The sequence below is a fragment of the Salmo salar genome, chromosome ssa17 (assembly GCF_905237065.1).
Source record: "Salmo salar chromosome ssa17, Ssal_v3.1, whole genome shotgun sequence".
Taxonomy (NCBI): Eukaryota; Metazoa; Chordata; class Actinopteri; order Salmoniformes; family Salmonidae; genus Salmo; species Salmo salar.
In genome coordinates, this window is record NC_059458.1 from 78,181,734 (window position 1) to 78,206,794 (window position 25,061).

The 25,061-nt window shown below is 44.6% G+C and overlaps 1 protein-coding gene across 4 annotated transcripts in view; it reads left to right on the plus strand.

Annotated features, from left to right (window-relative positions):
• The first annotated feature begins 783 nt into the window (after positions 1–783).
• The window catches only part of LOC106593065 (nuclear protein MDM1), a 37,675-nt gene continuing 13,397 nt past the window's right edge, over positions 784–25,061 (plus strand). The window contains exons 1-11 of one of the 4 annotated variants that reach the window (XM_045700195.1): positions 784–917; positions 2,429–2,534; positions 12,722–13,023; positions 13,350–13,490; positions 14,454–14,642; positions 15,400–15,542; positions 16,050–16,146; positions 17,806–17,844; positions 22,972–23,186; positions 23,561–23,812; positions 24,573–24,712. In XM_045700195.1, coding sequence (XP_045556151.1) covers positions 900–917; positions 2,429–2,534; positions 12,722–13,023; positions 13,350–13,490; positions 14,454–14,642; positions 15,400–15,542; positions 16,050–16,146; positions 17,806–17,844; positions 22,972–23,186; positions 23,561–23,812; positions 24,573–24,712 — 1,642 coding nt within the window. In that variant the 5' untranslated portion in view covers positions 784–899. Of the gene's footprint in view, positions 918–982; positions 1,149–2,428; positions 2,535–12,721; positions 13,024–13,349; positions 13,491–14,453; positions 14,643–15,399; positions 15,543–16,049; positions 16,147–17,805; positions 17,845–22,971; positions 23,187–23,560; positions 23,813–24,572; positions 24,713–25,061 lie in introns of those variants that run through there. The other 3 variants (XM_045700198.1, XM_045700196.1, XM_045700197.1) reach the window with 3 other exon arrangements.

Genomic DNA, 25,061 nt, shown 5'->3' on the forward strand with positions numbered 1-25,061 from the left:
TATTATTAGGCTGAAGACAGTGTAGGCTCCTCTCTCTCTCTGTCTATTATTAGGCTGAAGACAGTGTAGGCTCCTCTCTCTCTCTGTCTATTATTAGGCTGAAGACAGTGTAGGCTCCTCTCTCTCTCTTTGTTCTTAACTGACTTGCCTAGTTAAATAAAGGTAACATTTTTTTTTATATACGTGAACTGAACTGTCGTTTTAATATGGTGAAACTATTCCTTATCAAATATTTTTTTTCAAAAGAAACATTGAACATCTAATAGTCAAATCATATAGTGTAAAAGCAGGAGAGCTGGTTCTACTCCTTTTGGTCATTTTCTGCTGTTTTGTGGAGGAAAACTGAACGGGTCGAGTGTAACACGTCAACCCTGTTACCCAATGTTTTTGTGAAGCTTGCATTCAATTGCCACTCCCTGAATCACACAACAAGCTTCCATTCCCTCTGTCACAAGGGGATTCATGACTGATTTAAGATGAAAACGTCAAAAAATAACATGGTTGGTTAAGAGCCCATAAAACAGCAGCCATCCTCACCGGCGCCATATCAGTCCATAGATGGTGTGAAGTTGTCCAAGTGCATGTCCATGACACAACATGGACATCTAGCAAAAGTCCATATTCTATTCTATTCTATTCTATTCTATTCTATTCTATTATATTATATTCTATTGTGGTGGAAATGAAGACGGGAGGAAAATGTGTCACCAGTTGAAGCATAGCTATGACACATGGCGACCACTCTAAATTACAACAGGTATGATCACGCATGCGCAGCTTGATGGACGCCGCAGCGCGTTGCCAGGGAAACCTCGCAGAAGTAACTTCAATTTACAACAATAACAGCTAGCTGGAAAACACAGACACAGAACTTTATCAACAACAACAACAACAAAAAAATGCCAGTACATTTCAAGGTAAAGAAATGTACTTTTCATTGAACGAGTGCAATAGAAATGCAGCTCTTGGCTTTGGTTAGCGCAGTGTTTTCAACACGACGTCGAGTATCTACGTCACCGCTTGAGTGAGGAGAAGAGGTTTCGATTGATACAGAAATGGAAACATTGTTTCATTCGCACAAATAAATGTTAGTTTACTAACATCGTGCATTGCGATTACATCGGATAAACCATCTTCGACGATTGCAGGTATAGCTAGCTAGACGGGGAAAGAAATCCCACTTCCAAGGTGTCGGTTATTAGCTTGGTTAGCTAAGTGTTTACGAACACGTTACAATGGTCTAAAGCGGATAAGCTAACGTCAACTAGCTGCCAGTGGCTAACAGTGGCTATGTCGTGTTTTTATTGATAAATAGAGAGACTTAGTAACGCGCATGTTCTAGGCTTCAAATAAATAAATCAACTGCATGACATTGTAAAGGGCAATAGAGGATTTGTTTAATATGGTTTATTGCGTTAGTATGATGAATCAGCCTAGATAAAGACAGTACAGTATGGTTTATTGCGTTAGTATGATGAATGAGCCTGGATAAAGACAGTACAGTATGGTTTATTGCGTTAGTATGATGAATCAGCCTGGATAAAGACAGTACAGTATGGTTTATGGCGTTAGTATGATGAATCAGCCTGGATAAAGACAGTACAGTATGGTTTATTGCGTTAGTATGATGAATCAGCCTGGATAAAGACAGTACAGTATGGTTTATGGCGTTAGTATGATGAATCAGCCTAGATAAAGACAGTACAGTATGGTTTATGGCGTTAGTATGATGAATCAGCCTGGATAAAGACAGTACAGTATGGTTTATTTGCGTTAGTATGATGAATCAGCCTGGATAAAGACAGTACAGTATGGTTTATGGCGTTAGTATGATTAATCAGCCTGGATAAAGACAGTACAGTATGGTTTATGGCGTTAGTATGATGAATCAGCCTGGATAAAGACAGTACAGTATGGTTTATGGCGTTAGTATGTTGAATCAGCCTAGATAAAGACAGTACAGTATGGTTTATTGCGTTAGTATGATGAATCAGCCTAGATAAAGACAGTACAGTATGGTTTATGGCGTTAGTATGTTGAATCAGCCTAGATAAAGACAGTACAGTATGGTTTATTGCGTTAGTATGATGAATCAGCCTGGATAAAGACAGTACAGTATGGTTTATGGCGTTAGTATGATGAATCAGCCTGTATGGTTTAGAAACTGAGGCCTATACAGCTGCTAACTTGCTAGATATGCTGTAGCTGCAATCTCAGTTCACAGATTTACTTCAAACAAATGGAGCCAATCTGTTTCCTAGGCAACATCTGACCAACCCAAATCATGCAAATGTTTGTACATGGATGATGCTTACAGTTCTTTTAAAAGGCATGCTATTTGCTAAATATATCCCACTTAAACACTATAGTAAGTAATGTATTCCTATGCTATTTCCTAATGTTTGGATTGTCACACTCACATGCACAGGGCATCAGTGAGTACAAGAAGAAATTTAAACACCGGGTAGCGCGCTCCAGAAGCGCCTCTCCTCAGCGACGGATGCCCTTAGCTGGACTTCGATCTGACCAGATGGGTAAGATTTATTGATTTATTTATTTATTGATTGATTGATATAGACCCTTTTCCAGTACACGACACACTGACGTCACGCACAGATGCCCGTGACTCTTGGCTGCATGAAAAAAAGCTGTCGCCATCTGCGCCAATTCAACATAGCCTGAATTTAAGTTTTTATTACTTCTAAACAAAATAACTTTTTGGGGTTCTCATACGCTTACAATGATGTTTTGATTCTTGCCTGAACAGTCACTAAGATTATATTTGGATGTGAACTTTGCAAATGCAGCAGTTGTTGGCTAGAATGCTAACGCTCATTGACATACTGTAGGCTGTAGCAAAAGCTCTCCTAAGAGCCATTTTACTGGTTGAAGTTCAAGTGTTTAAAAAAATATATATATAATGCAGTCGAATTTGCGATGATGACACACACATTATATTAAGCAGGACATTCATACAAGCCTTAAAATCAAGTTATAATCCAAAAGTAGTCTGAAATGCACTCATAAGCAACATGTAAAGAGAGGTGTTTTTTTGTGTGTGTTCTGTCACCAACTTGCGTGTATCGCCCTTCCTGCGGCAATGTTTGCAAAAACAGAAAGGGGTCTATATGACCCGGTAACAGTATAATATGCCAAGTTAACATATCAAGCATCATTCATATTCCTGTCCTGCATCTTCGTCTTTAAAGCACTGAGCCCAGCCCTACTATTCTTCTACTATTTACATTTTAGTCATAGTGAGTGCATACATTTACATACTGGTCTTCAGTGGGAATAGAACCCACAACCCTGGGCTTTGTAAGCACCATGCTCTACCACCTGAGCCACATGGTCAATCATCCATATTACACCAGGTATCAGTAGAGACACTATCATCTCTCCTTCTATCATCCATATTACACCAGGTATCAGTAGACACTATCATCTCTCCTTCTATCATCCATATTACACCAGGTATCAGTAGACACTATCATTTCTCCTTCTATCATCCATATTACACCAGGTATCAGTAGAGACACTATCATCTCTCCTTCTATCATCCATATTACACCAGGTATCAGTAGAGACACTATCATCTCTCCTTCTATCATCCATATTACACCAGGTATCAGTAGACACTATCATCTCTCCTTCTATCATCCATATTACACCAGGTATCAGTAGATACACTATCATCTCTTCTTCTATCATCCATATTACACCAGGTATCAATTGAGACACTATCATCTCTCCTTCTATCATCCATATTACACCAGGTATCAGTAGAGACACTATTATCTCTCCTTCTATCATCCATATTACACCAGGTATCAGTAGAGACACTATCATCTCTCCTTCTATCATCCATATTACACCAGGTATCAGTAGACACTATCATCTCTCCTTCTATCATCCATATTACACCAGGTATCAGTAGAGACACTATCATCTCTCCTTCTATCCATATTACACCAGGTATCAGTAGACACTATCCTCTCTCCTTCTATCATCCATATTACACCAGGTATCAGTAGACACTATCATCTCTCCTTCTATCATCCATATTACACCAGGTATCAGTAGAGACACTATCATCTCTCCTTCTATCATCCATATTACACCAGGTATCAGTAGAGACACTATCATCTCTCCTTCTATCCATATTACACCAGGTATCAGTAGACACTATCATCTCTCCTTCTATCATCCATATTACACCAGGTATCAGTAGACACTATCATCTCTCCTTCTATCATGCATATTACACCAGGTATCAGTAGACACTATCATCTCTCCTTCTATCATCCATATTACACCAGGTATCAGTAGACACTATCATCTCTCCTTCTATCATCCATATTACACCAGGTATCAGTAGAGACACTATCATCTCTCCTTCTATCATCCATATTACACCAGGTATCAGTAGAGACACTATCATCTCTCCTTCTATCATCCATATTACACCAGGTATCAGTAGACACTATCATCTCTCCTTCTATCATCCATATTACACCAGGTATCAGTAGACACTATCATCTCTCCTTCTATCATCCATATTACACCAGGTATCAGTAGAGACACTATCATCTCTCCTTCTATCATCCATATTATACCAGGTATCAGTAGACACTATCATCTCTCCTTCTATCATCCATATTACACCAGGTATCAGTAGACACTATCATCTCTCCTTCTATCATCCATATTACACCAGGTATCAGTAGAGACACTATCATCTCTCCTTCTATCATCCATATTACACCAGGTATCAGTAGACACTATCATCTCTCCTTCTATCATCCATATTACACCAGGTATCAGTAGACACTATCATCTCTCCTTCTATCATCCATATTACACCAGGTATCAGTAGATACACTATCATCTCTCCTTCTATCATCCATATTACACCAGGTATCAGTAGAGACACTATCATCTCTCCTTCTATCCATATTACACCAGGTATCAGTAGACACTATCCTCTCTCCTTCTATCATCCATATTACACCAGGTATCAGTAGACACTATCATCTCTCCTTCTATCATCCATATTACACCAGGTATCAGTAGAGACACTATCATCTCTCCTTCTATCATCCATATTACACCAGGTATCAGTAGAGACACTATCATCTCTCCTTCTATCCATATTACACCAGGTATCAGTAGACACTATCATCTCTCCTTCTATCATCCATATTACACCAGGTATCAGTAGACACTATCATCTCTCCTTCTATCATCCATATTACACCAGGTATCAGTAGACACTATCATCTCTCCTTCTATCATCCATATTACACCAGGTATCAGTAGACACTATCATCTCTCCTTCTATCATCCATATTACATTTACATTTACATTTTAGTCATTTAGCAGACGCTCTTATCCAGAGCGACTTACAAATTGGTGCATTCACCTATAATATCCAGTGGAACAACCACTTACAATAGTGCATCTAAATCTTTTAAGGGGGGGGTTAGAAGGATTACTTTATCCTATCCCAGGTATTCGTTGAAGAGGTGGGGTTTCAGGTGTCTCTGGAAGGTGGTGATTGACTCCGCTGTCCTGGCGTCGTGAGGGAGCTTGTTCCACCATTGGGGTGCCAGAGCAGCGAACAGTTTTGACTGGGCTGAGCGGGAACTGTGCTTCCTCAGAGGTAGGGAGGCGAGCAGGCCAGAGGTGGATGAACGGAGTGCCCTTGTTTGGGTGTAGGGCCTGATCAGAGCCTGAAGGTACGGAGGTGCCGTTCCCCTCACAGCTCCGTAGGCAAGCACCATGGTCTTGTAGCGGATGCGAGCTTCGACTGGAAGCCAGTGGAGAGAGCGGAGGAGCGGGGTGACGTGAGAGAACTTGGGAAGGTTGAACACCAGACGGGCTGCGGCGTTCTGGATGAGTTGTAGGGGTTTAATGGCACAGGCAGGGAGCCCAGCCAACAGCGAGTTGCAGTAATCCAGACGGGGAGATGACAAGTGCCTGGATTAGGACCTGCGCCGCTTCCTGTGTGAGGCAGGGTCGTACTCTGCGAATGTTGTAGAGCATGAACCTACAGGATCGGGTCACCGCCTTGATGTTGGTGGAGAACGACAGGGTGTTGTCCAGGGTCCCGCCAAGGCTCTTAGCACTCTGGGAGGAGGACACAAGGGAGTTGTCAACCGTGATGGCGAGATCATGGAACGGGCAGTCCTTCCCCGGGAGGAAGAGCAGCTCCGTCTTGCCGAGGTTCAGCTTGAGGTGGTGATCCGTCATCCACACTGATATGTCTGCCAGACATGCAGAGATGCGATTCGCCACCTGGTTGTCAGAAGGGGGAAAGGAGAAGATTAATTGTGTGTCATCTGCATAGCAATGATATGAGAGACCATGTGAGGATATGACAGAGCCAAGTGACTTGGTGTATAGCGAGAATAGGAGTGGGCCAAGAACAGAGCCCTGGGGGACACCAGTGGTGAGAGCACGTGGTGCGGAGACAGATTCTCGCCACGCCACCTGGTAGGAGCGACCTGTCAGGTAGGACGCAATCCAAGCGTGCGCGGTGCCGGAGATGCCCAGCTCGGAGAGGGTGGAGAGGAGGATCTGATGGTTCACGGTATCAAAGGCAGCAGATAGGTCTAGAAGGATGAGAGCAGAGGAGAGAGAGTTAGCTTTAGCAGTGCGGAGAGCCTCCGTGACACAGAGAAGAGCAGTCTCAGTTGAATGCCCAGTCTTGAAACCTGACTGATTAGGATCAAGAAGGTCATTCTGAGAGAGATAGCAAGAGAGCTGGCCAAGCACGGCGCCGTTCAAGAGTTTTGGAGAGAAAGGAAAGAAGGGATACTGGCCTGTAGTTGTTGACATCGGAGGGATCGAGTGTAGGTTTTTTCAGAAGGGGTGCAACTCTCGCTCTCTTGAAGACGGAAGGGACGTAGCCAGCGGTCAAGGATGCGTTGATGAGCGAGGTGAGGTAGGGGAGAAGGTCTCCGGAAATGGTCTGGAGAAGAGAGGAGGGGATAGGGTCAAGTGGGCAGGTTGTTGGGCGGCCGGCCGTCACAAGACGCGAGATTTCATCTGGAGAGAGGGGAGAAAGAGGTCAAAGCACAGGGTAGGGCAGTGTGAGCAGGACCAGCAGTGTCGTTTGACTTAGCAACGAGGATCGGATGTCGTCAACCTTCTTTTCAAAATGGTTGACGAAGTCATCCGCAGAGAGGGAGGAGGGGGGAGGGGGAGGAGGATTCAGGAGGGAGGAGAAGGTAGCAAAGAGCTTCCTAGGGTTAGAGGCAGATGCTTGGAGTTTAGAGTGGTAGAAAGTGGCTTTAGCAGCAGAGACAGAAGAGGAAAATGTAGAGAGGAGGGAGTGAAAGGATGCCAGGTCCGCAGGGGAGGCGAGTTTTCCTCCATTTCCGCTCGGCTGCCCGGAGCCCTGTTCTGTGAGCTCGCAGTGAGTCGTCGAGCCACGGAGCAGGAGGGGAGGACCGAGCCGGCCTGGAGGATAGGGGACAGAGGAAATCAAAGGATGCAGAGAGGGAGGAGAGGAGGGTTGAGGAGGCAGAATCAGGAGATAGGTTGGAGAAGGTTTGAGCAGAGGGAAGAGATGATAGGATGGAAGAGGAGAGAGTAGCGGGAGAGAGAGAGCGAAGGTTGGGACGGCGCAATACCATCCGAGTAGGGGAGAGTGAGAAGTGTTGGATGAGAGCGAGAGGGAAAAGGATACAAGGTAGTGGTCGGAGACTTGGAGGGGAGTTGCAATGAGATTAGTGGAAGAACAGCATCTAGTAAAGATGAGGTCAAGCGTATTGCCTGCCTTGTGAGTAGGGGGGAAGGTGAGAGGGTGAGGTCGAAAGAGGAGAGGAGTGGAAAGAAGGAGGCAGAGAGGAATGAGTCGAAGGTAGACGTGGGGAGGTTAAAGTCACCCAGAACTGTGAGAGGTGAGCCATCCTCAGGAAAGGAACTTATCAAGGCGTCAAGCTCATTGATGAACTCTCCAAGGGAACCTGGAGGGCGATAAATGATAAGGATGTTAAGCTTGAAAGGGCTGGTAACTGTGACAGCATGGAATTCAAATGAGGAGATAGACAGATGGGTCAGGGGAGAAAGAGAGAATGTCCACTTGGGAGAGATGAGGATTCCAGTGCCACCACCCCGCTGGCTCGATGCTCTAGGGGTATGCGAGAACACGTAGTCAGACGAGGAGAGAGCAGTAGGAGTAGCAGTGTTATCTGTGGTGATCCATGTTTCCGTCAGCGCCAGGAAGTCTAGGGACTGGAGGGTAGCATAGGCTGAGATGAACTCAGCCTTGTTGGCCGCAGACCGGCAGTTCCAGAGGCTGCCGGAGACCTGGAACTCCACGTGGGTCGTGCGCGCTGGGACCACCAGGTTAGAGCGGCAGCGGCCACGCGGTGTGGAGCGTTTGTATGGCCTGTGCAGAGGAGAGAGAACAGGGATAGGCAGACACATAGTAGACAAGCTACAGAAGAGGCTACGCTAATGCAAATGAGATTGGAGTGACAAGTGGACTACACGTCTCGAATGTTCAGGAAGTTAAGCTTACGTTGCAAAAATGTTATTGACTAAAATTATACAGTACTGCTGGCTGGTGGAGTAGGCTAGCTAGCAGTGGCTGCTTTGTTGACTTTGAACGTGTAGCTGGCTAGGTAACCTCGGTAGTTTCAGTACTACACCTTGTCATGATACAAAGCAACTTTGTAGCTAGCTAGCTAACATAACACTAATCAAGACGTTCCTTGTAGTGTATTTAGTTTCAACAATGCTGCTCGTCGGGTAATAGTTGGCTAGGTTAGGAAAAATGGCGTCGCGGGGGACGGAAATAGCTGGCTAGCTAACCTCGATGGCTGGCTAGCTAACAATTATCAATTAACAATTATCAAGCTATGACAAAGACAACTAGGTAGCTAGCTAGGTAACACTGCACTAGTCAAATCGTTCCGTTGTGAAGTATTAGTAACTACAGCGCTGCTAGTCGGTAACGGATGGCTATCTGGCAGTGGGTTAATGATGACTAGGTGTGTTGAGTAAGTCTGGCGCCGCGTCGCGGCTGGCTAGCACACCTCGATAATACTCAAACTCAAACTACACAATTATCTTAGATACAGAGACAGCACAGACAACTATGTAGCTGGCTAACTAACACTAACACCACACTAATCAAGTCGTTGCGTTGTAATGTAATAGTTTCTGCGGTGCTGCTAGTCGGTAGGTATCAGTAGAGACACTATCATCTCTCCTTCTATCATCCATATTACACCAGGTATCAGTAGACACTATCATCTCTCCTTCTATCATCCATATTACACCAGGTATCAGTAGACACTATCATCTCTCCTTCTATCATCCATATTACACCAGGTATCAGTAGAGACACTATCATCTCTCCTTCTATCATCCATATTATACCAGGTATCAGTAGACACTATCATCTCTCCTTCTATCATCCATATTACACCAGGTATCAGTAGACACTATCATCTCTCCTTCTATCATCCATATTACACCAGGTATCAGTAGACACTATCATCTCTCCTTCTATCATCCATATTACACCAGGTATCAGTAGAGACACTATCATCTCTCCTTCTATCATCCATATTACACCAGGTATCAATAGACACTATCATCTCTCCTTCTATCATCCATATTACACCAGGTATCAGTAGAGACACTATCATCTCTCCTTCTATCATCCATATTACACCAGGTATCAGTAGAGACACTATTATCTCTCCTTCTATCATCCATATTACACCAGGTATCAGTAGAGACACTATCATCTCTCCTTCTATCATCCATATTACACCAGGTATCAGTAGACACTATCATCTCTCCTTCTATCATCCATATTACACCAGGTATCAGTAGACACTATCATCTCTCCTTCTATCATCCATATTACACCAGGTATCAGTAGAGACACTATCATCTCTCCTTCTATCATCCATATTACACCAGGTATCAGTAGAGACACTATCATCTCTCCTTCTATCATCCATATTACACCAGGTATCAGTAGACACTATCATCTCTCCTTCTATCATCCATATTACACCAGGTATCAGTAGAGACACTATCATCTCTCCTTCTATCATCCATATTACACCAGGTATCAGTAGAGACTATCATCTCTCCTTCTATCATCCATATTACACCAGGTATCAGTAGAGACACTATCATCTCTCCTTCTATCCATATTACACCAGGTATCAGTAGAGACACTATCATCTCTCCTTCTATCATCCATATTACACCAGGTATCAGTAGAGACACTATCATCTCTCCTTCAATCATCCATATTACACCAGGTATCATTAGACACTATCATCTCTCCTTCTATCATCCATATTACACCAGGTATCAGTAGAGACACTATCATCTCTCCTTCTATCATCCATATTACACCAGGTATCAGTAGAGACACTATCATCTCTCCTTCTATCATCCATATTACACCAGGTATCAGTAGAGACACTATCATCTCTCCTTCTATCATCCATATTACACCAGGTATCAGTAGAGACACTATCATCTCTCCTTCTATCCATATTACACCAGGTATCAGTAGACACTATCATCTCTCCTTCTATCATCCATATTACACCAGGTATCAGTAGACACTATCATCTCTCCTTCTATCATCCATATTACACCAGGTATCAGTAGAGACACTATAATCTCTCCTTCTATCATCCATATTACACCAGGTATCAGTAGAGACTATCATCTCTCCTTCTATCATCCATATTACACCAGGTATCAGTAGAGACACTATCATCTCTCCTTCTATCCATATTACACCAGGTATCAGTAGAGACACTATCATCTCTCCTTCTATCATCCATATTACACCAGGTATCAGTAGAGACACTATCATCTCTCCTTCTATCATCCATATTACACCAGGTATCAGTAGACACTATCATCTCTCCTTCTATCATCCATATTACACCAGGTATCAGTAGAGACACTATCATCTCTCCTTCTATCATCGATATTATACCAGGTATCAGTAGACACTATCATCTCTCCTTCTATCATCCATATTACACCAGGTATCAGTAGAGACACTATCATCTCTCCTTCTATCATCCATATTACACCAGGTATCAGTAGACACTATCATCTCTCCTTCTATCATCCATATTACACCAGGTATCAGTAGAGACACTATCATCTCTCCTTCTATCATCCATATTACACCAGGTATCAGTAGAGACACTATCATCTCTCCTTCTATCATCCATATTACACCAGGTATCAGTAGAGACACTATCATCTCTCCTTCTATCCATATTACACCAGGTATCAGTAGACACTATCATCTCTCCTTCTATCATCCATATTACACCAGGTATCAGTAGACACTATCATCTCTCCTTCTATCATCCATATTACACCAGGTATCAGTAGAGACACTATAATCTCTCCTTCTATCATCCATATTACACCAGGTATCAGTAGAGACTATCATCTCTCCTTCTATCATCCATATTACACCAGGTATCAGTAGAGACACTATCATCTCTCCTTCTATCCATATTACACCAGGTATCAGTAGAGACAGTATCATCTCTCCTTCTATCATCCATATTACACCAGGTATCAGTAGAGACACTATCATCTCTCCTTCTATCATCCATATTACACCAGGTATCAGTAGACACTATCATCTCTCCTTCTATCATCCATATTACACCAGGTATCAGTAGAGACACTATCATCTCTCCTTCTATCATCGATATTATACCAGGTATCAGTAGACACTATCATCTCTCCTTCTATCATCCATATTACACCAGGTATCAGTAGACACTATCATCTCTCCTTCTATCATCCATATTACACCAGGTATCAGTAGACACTATCATCTCTCCTTCTATCATCCATATTACACCAGGTATCAGTAGAGACACTATCATCTCTCCTTCTATCATCCATATTACACCAGGTATCAGTAGACACTATCATCTCTCCTTCTATCATCCATATTACACCAGGTATCAGTAGAGACACTATCATCTCTCCTTCTATCATCCATATTACACCAGGTATCAGTAGAGACACTATTATCTCTCCTTCTATCATCCATATTACACCAGGTATCAGTAGAGACACTATCATCTCTCCTTCTATCATCCATATTACACCAGGTATCAGTAGACACTATCATCTCTCCTTCTATCATCCATATTACACCAGGTATCAGTAGACACTATCATCTCTCCTTCTATCATCCATATTACACCAGGTATCAGTAGAGACACTATCATCTCTCCTTCTATCCATATTACACCAGGTATCAGTAGACACTATCCTCTCTCCTTCTATCATCCATATTACACCAGGTATCAGTAGACACTATCATCTCTCCTTCAATCATCCATATTACACCAGGTATCAGTAGACACTATCATCTCTCCTTCTATCCATATTACACCAGGTATCAGTAGACACTATCCTCTCTCCTTCTATCCATATTACACCAGGTATCAGTAGAGACACTATCATCTCTCCTTCTACATCCATATTACACCAGGTATCAGTGAGACACTATCATCTCTCCTTCTATCATCCATATTACACCAGGTATCAGTAGAGACACTATCATCTCTCCTTCTCATCCATATTACACCAGGTATCAGTAGACACTATCCTCTCTCCTTCTATCATCCATATTACACCAGGTATCAGTAGACACTATCATCTCTCCTTCTATCCATATTACACCAGGTATCAGTCGAGAGCCTCAGTTTCTGTCCAAGAGGAAGGTGCCCTCCTCCCACACGCTCCAGGTATCCAGCTCCTTCCAATGGAACCCCACCACCACACAGCCCCCACAGAGACGGGATGAGACCCCCAGACCTGGTACCTCTCCCCTGGCTCCTACCCCAGAGAGAGTCCACACCCCTCTGGCTCCTAGGGGTCCCCCTCCTCCAGGGGACCCCCAACGTTGCCCGACCACTCTTCAGGGCCAGACCAATAACCGGAGCCCCCTGGCTACTGTAGAGAGACAGGACCAAGCTTTCAATGGGGTGAGAATGGTTGTTATTTATTTCATGTATGCAAATACATGTGCTCGATTTAGCTTGGGGTTTGCACTTTTGAGACTATTCCATTGGCTCCATTGTACCAGGCAAACTAAATCAAGTGCAGCTCATGTATTTGAAAGGACCGTTTGACACACGTATTTCACCCAGGTCTTCTAAGCAGCCCGTGGCCTGTGCAGCAGACAGTTTTTAACATTTATTTAACCTTTATTTAACTAGGCAAGTCAGTTAAGAACACATTCTTATTTACAATGACGCACAGTGAGTTATTACTAGTTACCTTTGTAGTAAAGTGAGAAATGTGATTCCAGGTTGACCATGTGTTGAGGAGGAAGGCAGGGCTGAAGTCGTCTGGACAGAGGACTGGATTACAGAACTCAGAGTACAGGAAACAGTTTCCGTGGAAGACACCTGTAGCTGGCCACGCCTCCCCACTGCTGGCTGCAGAACAGGTGTTCGTTGTTCCACTCATATCCTCATCTTGTCTGAACGTATACAACCCCAAACATCCATAACATCCATGTTAAAGCCCTGATAGCCATACATTTGACATGTATAGACATGTCCTGGTCATAGAGGGTCATATGCACAAGTATTAAGTAAGATTCACTGCTTCCTGTTACACCCTGAACCCAGGGTTGGTCACCCCTTCTGCCCCATTACTAGTTAGTCTTGAAAACTCAACCGTAGGCAACACAGTGACTAGGATCTGGTTTTAATGATGGAGTCTTTTGGCCTAGAGGAACTTACGTCACTACCTACGTCGAAAAGGGGGGAACAATTCTGGGGACTCGCCTAACAAATCACGAGGCAGACATGCCAGAACGCTGTGATTTAAAACCAAACTATGCAGTGGTTTTAGTTGAGGTAGTTGATGTAAACTAGCTACTGGGGTGGAAGGTAGCCTAGTGGTTAGAGCGTTGGGCCAGTAACCGAAAGGTTGCTGGATCAAATCCCTGACCTGACAAGGTAAAAACAGTGGTTTAACAAGGCAGTTAACCCACTATTCCCCGGGAGCTGAAGATGTGGATGTTGATTAAGGCAGCCCCCCTGCACCTCTCTGATTCAGTTGGGTTAAATGTGGAAGAAACATTTCAGTTGTACAACTGAGTAGGTATCTACTTGCGAACTATAACCTCTGTGATCTCCATCTTGCTAGCTACTATTTAGTATTTTATTCAAGGGGATAAAGTAGTGATGTAGTTCCTCTATGCCAAAAGAGTCCATAATTGAAACCAGACCTCAGTCACTGTGTTGCCCAAGGTCAAAACAAATGACTAGTTTGAGAGATAGGCTATCTACCCAAGCTGTGGAGCAGAGATACTGTTTTGTCAAACAGCCAGTAGATGGTAGCAGAGTATTTCAGTATGAATCAACGATGAGTTACAGTATATTTCCTGCATGGTCTTCTCCAGATGCTGTACACCAGCCACCGGTCCATCCCTCCCTTCAAGTCTAACCCGGTGGTGGTGTTGGAGAGTGAGTACAGCAGGAACTTTAAAGCTTCTCCTCCTCCCAGAGGACCACGGCTACGCAGCGATGTAGACGGGGACCAGGTACCTCTGTTCCAGAGAGAGAATGTTTCACCTGAGAAAGCATCAAAGGTACTTCCAAGTTCTACTCACTCCACACTACAACTCAGTCTTTGTTCTGGTAATTGATTTATTCAACCTCTTATGTAACAGACTTTACAAACGTGTAGTAGCTGGCCAGAGACCAGCACTCAAACCAGATCTGCTTCTGGGTGCCAAGATTAGGCCACAATATAATACACCCAGCGTTGGCAATATCTTCACCGGTACCTTTTGTATTTCAATAAGGAAGCAGATAGCCCTACTTACTTATGACAAGTATTTGTAACTGATTTCTGGGAAGATAAGGATACATTAGGACATAGACTGCAAGGTCTTTCTCTGTTTATTGACATTTCAAAAACCCCTTGGAGGAATACAATACACACCTAGAACTTCCAATATGAAAGAGGAATACAATGAACACCTAGAACTTCCAATATGAAAGAGGAATACAATGAACACCTAGAACTTCCAATATGAAAGAGGAATACAATGAACACTTAAAACTTCCAATATGAAAATAAATAAACCAGCTATTTAGATAATGTACTCCACATGCCACGCTGGATACACCCACTGGAGTGTACAGGAGGGTTGGTGATATTTCTGTACTGGTTCTATAGCCAGATTCCTCTGACTGACTGACTGGTTGCATCCCAAATGGCACCTTATTTCCTATATAGGGCTCTGGTCAAAAGTAGTGCACTATGTAGGGAATAGGGTGCCATTTGGAATGACGCAGCCTTTATGAATGGCTCTGTTCTGTTTGTTGTGATGATGACATCAGAGCAAGCGTAAGAAGAAGAGGGAAGAGAGAGAGAGAAAGTCCAGCATCGTAGAGGAGAACATTCCAGTTCCACAGCCTCAGGAGCAGCAGGCGGACCAGGAAGTGAAGTCACAGAGCCCCCAGAAGGCACATCTTCCCCACAGGTAAGATCAGCGGTCAGTTGTGATTACAGGGTAGATTGTAGGGTGAAGTTACCTCTACACGCTGATCCTGGGTTTATTTAGCATTCTTCCCACTAATGGTTAAGGTTAGGATTGGGGGAGGGGAGCTGATCCTAGAACTGTCCCTTTGGGAAACTTCACCTGGAGTCAGAGATCAGTGGTGGGGAAGGGGAAGTAGGGGGGAAGAGAGAGGCAAACTGTCAGTAATAGGAACTCTCTCATGTATTGTATATTGTCTCTTTCCATCTTCAGTTCCTGCTATGTGTCATGCAGTATTTTGGTAATAATTACTGGTAACACTGCACTCTCTCTCTGAGAATCACATGGAACTTCTCCAATGGACAGCAGCAGGGTTTGGTCATTCACATGTGGCCTATTCAACTAATACATTTTAGTTTAGAAATGATAATGCCAAGTGCAATGCTAAACGATCACTGAATATACATTATCTGACTTGGCCTGTCTCTGTGTTTCTGTCCCTCACTCCAGAAAGGTGAAATCAGAGTATAACGCCAACTTCCGCTCTCCGCTGAACTACATATATAAGGACGGAGCCTGGGTCAAGGCTACCACGGTAGGAGAGGAGGTCAGTGTAGTTATTACGCTGTCTACCACGGTAGGAGAGGAGGTCAGTGTAGTTATTACGCTGTCTACCACGGTAGGAGAGGAGGTCAGTGTAGTTATTACAGTGCCTACCACGGTAGGAGAGGAGGTCAGTGTAGTTATTACAGTGTCTACCACGGTAGGAGAGGAGGTCAGTGTAGTTATTACAGTGTCTACCACGGTAGGAGAAGAGGTCAGTGTAGTTATTACACTGTCTACCACAGTAGGAGAGGAGGTCAGTGTAGTTATTACGCTGTCTACCACGGTAGGAGAGGAGGTCAGTGTAGTTATTACGCTGTCTACCACGGTAGGAGAGGAGGTCAGTGTAGTTATTACAGTGCCTACCACGGTAGGAGAGGAGGTCAGTGTAGTTATTACAGTGTCTACCACGGTAGGAGAGGAGGTCAGTGTAGTTATTACAGTGTCTACCACGGTAGGAGAAGAGGTCAGTGTAGTTATTACACTGTCTACCACGGTAGGAGAGGAGGTCAGTGTAGTTATTACACTGTCTACCACGGTAGGAGAGGAGGTCAGTGTAGTTATTACACTGTCTACCACAGTAGGAGAGGAGGTCAGTGTAGTTATTACAGTGTCTACCACGGTAGGAGAGGAGGTCAGTGTAGTTATTACACTGTACCACGGTAGGAGAGGAGGTCAGTGTAGTTATTACACTGTCTACCACGGTAGGAGAGGAGGTCAGTGTAGTTATTACACTGTCTACCACGGTAGGAGAGGAGGTCAGTGTAGTTATTACACTGTCTACCACGGTAGGAGAGGAGGTCAGTGTAGTTATTACAGTGTCTACCACGGTAGGAGAGGAGGTCAGTGTAGTTATTACACTGTCTACCACGGTAGGAGAGGAGGTCAGTGTAGTTATTACACTGTCTACCACGGTAGGAGAGGAGGTCAGTGTAGTTATTACAGTGTCTACCACGGTAGGAGAGGAGGTCAGTGTAGTTATTACACTGTCTACCACGGTAGGAGAGGAGGTCAGTGTAGTTATTACACTGTCTACCACGGTAGGAGAGGAGGTCAGTGTAGTTATTACACTGTCTACCACGGTAGGAGAGGAGGTCAGTGTAGTTATTACACTGTCTACCACGGTAGGAGAGGAGGTCAGTGTAGTTATTACACTGTCTACCACAGTAGGAGAGGAGGTCAGTGTAGTTATTACACTGTCTACCACGGTAGGAGAGGAGGTCAGTGTAGTTATTACACTGTCTACCACAGTAGGAGAGGAGGTCAGTGTAGTTATTACACTGTCTACCATGGTAGGAGAGGAGGTCAGTGTAGTTATTACACTGTCTACCACGGTAGGAGAGGAGGCCAGTGTAGTTATTACACTGTCTACCACAGTAGGAGAGGAGGTCAGTGTAGTTATTACACTGTCTACCACGGTAGGAGAGGAGGTCAGTGTAGTTATTACAGTGTCTACCACAGTAGGAGAGGAGGTCAGTGTAGTTATTACACTGTCTACCATGGTAGGAGAGGAGGTCAGTGTAGTTATTACACTGTCTACCACGGTAGGAAAGGAGGTCAGTGTAGTTATTGTATAAAGTAATGACCTACAGGAACTAAGTAAATGTCATGGATATGGCTGAAGTCTCTTTAACACATTCTCTCTTCCCATCCTCCATTGCAGGGGCGTGACAGTCAGCATAGTCACGTTTGGTATCACGAGGTAACATGGTCTAGTCTCCCCGCTGTTCTACTGTACCTTCCTTCTCTTTTGGCTGTTGGCAATGACCCCTTCCCTCCTCTCACGTTTACATCAAACTGAGTGATGATACATGAGTGAACAGAACACCTGTGTTACCACCTTAGAAACAATACAATGGGCAAAAATAGTTTCCATTGTTCATTTTCAGAAAGGCCCCATACCTGAGATCTAGACCTGAGATTGTTGATTTTCAGAAAGGCTCCATACCTGAGATCTAGACCTGAGATTGTTCATTTTCAGAAAGGCCCCATACCTGAGATCTAGACCTGAGATTGTTGATTTTCAGAAAGGCTCCATACCTGAGATCTAGACCTGAGATTGTTGATTTTCAGAAAGGCTCCATACCTGAGATCTAGACCTGAGATTGTTGATTTTCAGAAAGGCCCCATACCTGATATCTAGACCTGAGATTGTTGATTTTCAGAAAGGCTCCATACCTGAGATCTAGACCCGAGATTGTTGATTTTCAGAAAGGCTCCATACCTGAGATCTAGACCTGAGATTGTTGATTTTCAGAAAGGCCCCATACCTGATATCTAGACCTGAGATTGTTGATTTTCAGAAAGGCCCCATACCTGATATCTAGACCCGAGATTGTTGATTTTCAGAAAGGCTCCATACCTGATATCTAGACCTGAGATTGTTGATTTTCAGAAAGGCCCCATACCTGAGATCTAGACCCGAGATTGTTGATTTTCAGAAAGGCTCCATACCTGAGATCTAGACCCGAGATTGTTGATTTTCAGAAAGGCCCCATACCTGAGATCTAGACCTGAGATTGTTGATTTTCAGAAAGGCCCCATACCTGAGATCTAGACCCGAGATTGTTGATTTTCAGAAAGGCTCCATACCTGATATCTAGACCTGAGATTGTTGATTTTCAGAAAGGCTCCATACCTGAGATCTAGACCTGAGATTGTTGATTTTCAGAAAGGCCCCATACCTGAGATCTAGGCCTGAGATTGTTGATTTTCAGAAAGGCCCCATACCTGATATCTAGACCTGAGATTGTTAATTTTCAGAAAGGCTCCATACCTGAGATCTAGGCCTGAGATTGTTAATTTTCAGAAAGGCCCCATACCTGAGATCTAGGCCTGAGATTGTTCATTTTCAGAAAGGCTCCATACCTGAGATCTAGACCTGAGATTGTTAATTTTCAGAAAGGCTCCATACCTGAGATCTAGACCTGAGATTGTTGATTTTCAGAAAGGCTCCATACTTGAGATCTAGACCTGAGATTGTTCATTTTCAGAAAGGCCCCATACCTGAGATTTTTAATTTTCAGAAAGGCTCCATACTTGAGATCTAGGCCTGAGATTGTTGATTTTCAGAAAGGCTCCATACCTGAGATCTAGGCCTGAGATTGTTGCTCTGATAGGTTGCTGTAAAGATTAATTGTCAGTGTGCGTGAGTGTATGTGTGTGCGTGCTTGTATGAGAACACGGTGTGTGTGTGTGTGTGTGTGTGTGTGTGTGTGTGTGTGTGTGTGTGTGTGTGTGTGTGTGTGTGTGTGTGTGTGTGTGTGTGTGTGTGTGTGTGTGTGTGTGTGTGTGTGTGTGTGTGTGTGTGTGTGTGTGTGTGTCTGTGTGTGTGAGTGTGTGTGTGTGTGTCTGTGTGTGTGTGTGTCTGTGTGTCTGTGTGTCTGTGTGTGTGTGTGTGTGTGTGTGTGTGTTTCAGGCAGTGTCAGCATCAGTACAGTGAGTCAGCAGGAGGTTGGTTAGACAGCGTTCTTCTTTCCATTCAACCTGAATATGCTGAGTGGTTAACCGTACCTTGCCTTGTACGGTACGTGGAAACCTGGCCCATAAACTTCATGGAAATGTACTAAATATAGTCTAGAGGTGGAAGAACTTTCTAGAAAATGATTGCCATTGTCTTCTAAGTAAAGTAGTTTAATACACACCAATATAATGAAGGAATGATTAGGACCGTTAGATGGGCTACGGTGATACCAAGTCTGATTGATCTGATGTTCCACTCCAGGATTGGGCTCAAAGTCATTTCTATTGGGCTCTAGTTTCATTGAGGAAATCAATGAGGACAGAAAGATATGTTTTGTTTTTCAGCTGAATGAGGATTTTCTGTTGAATTTCAGTGTAACCTACCTCTAATTGATTCTGTTGAAAAGTAGTTAAGATCAACCCTTCTCCAAAGTCCTTCTAGCTATCAATATATCAGTCTACCAGTCGACCAGTCCATCAGTCTACCAGTCTACCAGGCCATCAGTCTACCAGTCTATCAGTCCATCAGTCTACCAGTCTATCAATATATCAGTCTATCAGTCTACCAGTCTATCAATATATCAGTCTACCAGTCGACCAGTCCATCAGTCTACCAGTCTATCAATATATCAGTCTACCAGTCGACCAGTCCATCAGTCTACCAGTCTATCAATATATCAGTCTATCAGTCTACCAGTCGATCAGTCTACCAGTCTATCAATATATCAGTCTATCAGTCTACCAGTCTATCAATATATCAGTCTATCAATCTACCAGTCTATCAATATATCAGTCTATCAATCTACCAGTCTACCAGTCCATCAGTCTACCAGTCAAATTTCAAATCAAATTTATTTTTATATAGCCCTTCGTACATCAGCTGATATCTCAAAGTGCTGTACAGAAACCCAGCCTAAAACCCCAAACAGCAAGCAAAGCATGTGAAAGAAGCACGGTGGCTAGGAAAAACTCCCTAGGAAAAACTCCCTAGAAAGGCCAAAAACCTAGGAAGAAACCTAGAGAGGAACCAGGCTATGAGGGGTGGCCAGTCCTCTTCTGGCTGTGCAGGGTGGATATTATAACAGAACATGGTCAAGATGTTAAAATGTTCATAAATGACCAGCATGGTCAAATAATAATAATCATAGTAGTTGTCGAGGGTGCAACAAGCACGTCCGGTGAACAGGTCAGGGTTCCATAGCCGCAGGCAGAACAGTTGAAACTGGAGCAGCAGCATGGCCAGGTGGACTGGGGACAGCAAGGAGTCATCATACCAGGTAGTCCTGAGGCATGGTCCTAGGGCTCAGGTCCTCTGAGAGAAAGACAGAAAGAGAGAAGAGAGAATTAGAGAGAGCATATTTAAATTCACACAGGACACCGGATAAGACAAGAGAAATACTCCAGATGTAACAGACTGACCCTAGCCCCCCCGACACATAAATTACTGCAGCATAAATACTGGAGACTGAGACAGGAGGGATCAGAAGACACTGTGGCCCCATCCGATGATACCCCCGGACAGGGCTAAACAGGCAGGATATAACCCCACCCACTTTGCCAAAGCACAGCCCCCACACCACTAGAGGGATGTCTCCAACCACCAACTTACCGTCCTAAGACAAGGCCGAGTATAGCCCACATACCAGTCTATCAGTCTACCAGTCTATCAGTCTACCAGTCTATCAGTCTACCAGTTCATCAGTTTACCAGTCCATCAGTCTACCAGTCTATCAGTCTATCAGTCTACCAGTCGACCAGTCAACCAGTCTACCAGTTTACCAGTCCATCAGTCTACCAGTCTACCAGTCCATCAGTCCATCAGTCCATCAGTCTACCAGTCTACCAGTTTACCAGTCCATCAGTCCATCAGTCTACCAGTCTACCAGTCCATCAGTCTACCAGTCCATCAGTCTACCAGTCTATCAGTCTATCAGTCTACCAGTCTATCAGTTTACCAGTTTATCAGTCTACCAGTCTATCAGTCTACCAGTCCATCAGTCTATCAGTCTATCAGTCTACCAGTCCATCAGTCTACCAGTCCATCAGTTTATCAGTCTACCAGTCCATCAGTCTATCAGTCTACCAGTCCATCAGTCTATCAGTCTACCAGTCCATCAGTCTATCAGTCTATTCCCTATATAGTGCACTACTAGAGGCATATGGGTCCCGGTCAAAAGTAGTGCACTATATAAGGAACAGTGCCATTTGGGAGGAAGACTGTGTCCAGATGCCAGCCTGGGTCCAGATGCCAGCTCAGTGTGTGTTGTGTCGTGCCCTGGCTTTGCTTGTGTGCATGAAAGAGACGATATGGCCTCTGCCTGCTTGTCAGTCATCTGTTGCATCATTGTGTATGTCTTAAAGCTATTGATAACGCTTTCTGTGTTTAGAACTCTCTACCACACACCTGTGATCAGTATCAGAGGAAAGTGTTTACTCACAGAGCTCTGGTTTTGTGAACAGTATCAGGCAAAGCGTTTACTCACAGAGCTCTGATTTTGTGATCAGTATCAGAGGAAGGTGTTTACTCACAGAGCTCTGATTTTGTGATCAGTATCAGAGGAAAGTTGACTTTGCAGCTAAAAGAACGACATCTAAACATGAGTCTGCTGCCTTTGCTTCTGATGCCAGAGATCCTGCAAGGCCCCCCTTACCATGTGCTGTTAATGTGATGCCACAGATCCTGCAAGGCCCCCCTTACCATGTGCTGTTAATGTGATGCCACAGATCCTGCAAGGCCCCCCTTACCATGTGCTGTTAATGTGATGCCACAGATCCTGCAAGGCCCCCCTTACCATGTGCTGTTAATGTGCTGCCACAGATACTGCAAGGCCCCCCTTACCATGTGCTGTTAATGTGATGCCACAGATCCTGCAAGGCCCCCCTTACCATGTGCTGTTAATGTGATGCCACAGATACTGCAAGGCCCCCCTTACCATGTGCTGTTAATGTGCTGCCACAGATACTGCAAGGCCCCCCTTACCATGTGCTGTTATTGTGCTGCCACAGATCCTGCAAGGCCCCCCTTACCATGTGCTGTTAATATGCTTGAAATGCTTCTGTACAGTATTCATATGAAGTTCTTCAGCAACTGGATTTAAACCATAACCTGGTCCACGATCAGTTTGTGCTCTTGCCGTCTCCATTTCTATCATTGTCAAGCCAAACATGTTTGGTATGATGATTCCATAAGTTAGTTGACCAGAGAGCAGAAACAGACCGGCACCAGGCTAGGTTCCAGCTATATAAAATAAAGAAGCTGTGTTGTGACTGAGCCCTGTCCCAACTGTCTGGCTGGAGCAGCTTGCTACTTTTAATGATCAAATGAATGCTATCAGTCAACCAACCAATCAATCAACCATCCTCCCAGGTGCAAGAGCTTCGTAAGAAGGCAGAGGCCTACAGACAGAGGGCGTGGGGGACCCATTTCTCCCGCCTCCACCTCAACCAGATCCTGTCAGACCAGAACCAGCTGTGGGAGGCCTCCACCCCTTCCTCCTCTAACCTCAGCTCTGGGACAGGTTCAGGGGACCGGGAGGAAGACAGCAGCAGGAGCCCTACCCCCCAGGCTCTGGAGCTCGCTAGGTGAGGGAGACAGACCACAGAGCTGGCTATAGCATGACATTAGCATGTCTTTAGTGTGGTGCTGGATGTGTAGTAAGCCTGTCTCAGGGTTTCTCATAGATGGGATGCAACTCTGGGCCTCAAAACCGGGCCTCTGTAAGCATAGAATGAAATTGAAATCAAGTGTAGCCAAATGATTTGACTTAGAAGCAGAGCCACATATTTCTGGGTAGAAGTCACAGAGCTAGGTGGTTGGTTGACCAAGCTATATGGAGTAGGGGGAACTGATGCTGAGAGTCCTTTACTGGGTCTTAATAAATCTGACCTATTAAGGTTATGTTCTCTGTGTGTCCCTCCTCCTCTCCCTCCTTCCTCCTCTCCCTGTGTGTCTGTAGGGTTGACAGTAGCTCCAGCTCCGTAGCCGGACCCCCTCCCCTCACCCCTGTGTCCAGTAGAAGGAGCTCCCCCCGGGGGGCTGGGAACACAGCAGGCCCCCCTGGTCACCCTAACCCTGGAGCCCTTACCCTACCTGTTCAGAGGAGACTAGCCTGGGAGGAGGAGACAGGGGCTGGGGGTGGAACGGGGGAGAAGGAAGAGGAGAAGAGAGAGGAAGAAGAGGAGAAAGAGAGAAAGGAGAGAAAGGATGAGTATGTGGTTGTTTCATTCCCTCTCCATTTCCTGTTGATTTATGCTTTTACTGAGTGGCTTTGAGTTGTATGTTACCTCCACTCTGTTGTTATCCATATTGGAGACGGTCAGTTCTGTTACCTCCACTCTGTTGTTATCCATATTGGAGACGGTCAGTTCTGTTACCTCCACTCTGTTGTTATCCATATTGGAGACGGTCAGTTCTGTTACCTCCACTCTGTTGTTATCCATATTGGAGACGATCAGTTCTGTTACCTCCACTCTGTTGTTATCCATATTGGAGACGGTCAGTTCTGTTACCTCCACTCTGTTGTTATCCATATTGGAGACGATCAGTTCTGTTACCTCCACTCTGTTGTTATCCATATTGGAGACGGTCAGTTCTGTTACCTCCACTCTGTTGTTATCCATATTGGAGACGGTCAGTTCTGTTACCTCCACTCTGTTGTTATCCATATTGGAGACGGTCAGTTCTGTTACCTCCACTCTGTTGTTATCCATATTGGAGACGATCATCATTTTGTTACTTATATCAGGAGCTACCATTTTTAGAGACCACACATTTTCGTTGCCTCACTGCCTGTTGATTCAACACACTGTCTGTCTGTCTGTCTGTCTGTCTGTCTGTCTGTCTGTCTGTCTGTCTGTCTGTCTGTCTGTCTGTCTGTCTGTCTGTCTGTCTGTCTGTCTGTCTGTCTGTCTGTCTGTCTGTCTGTCTGTCTGTCTGTCTGTCTGTCTGTCTGTCTGTCTGTGTTCTAGGCTGAGGGTGCTGGACCATCATTCGTCGTCTGTAGCAGGCTCCCACAGTTCCAGAGAGGGTGGCAGGATGCCCACACCCACACTGCAAAGGATCGCTACTGTTCAGAGAACTCACCACGACCTGACTACTCCAGCCACTGGTAACCTAGCAACGACCTGACTACTCCAGCCACTGGTAACCTAGCAACGACCTGACTACTCCAGCCACTGGTAACCTAGCAACGACCTGACTACTCCATCTACTGGTAACCTAGCAATGACCTGACTACTCCAGCCACTGGTAACCTAGCAACGACCTGACTACTCCAGCCACTGGTAACCTAGCAACGACCTGACTACTCCAGCCACTGGTAACCTAGCAACGACCTGACTACTCCAGCCACTGGTAACCTAGCAACGACCTGACTACTCCAGCCACTGGTAACCTAGCAACGACCTGACTACTCCAGCCACTGGTAACCTAGCAACGACCTGACTACTCCAGCCACT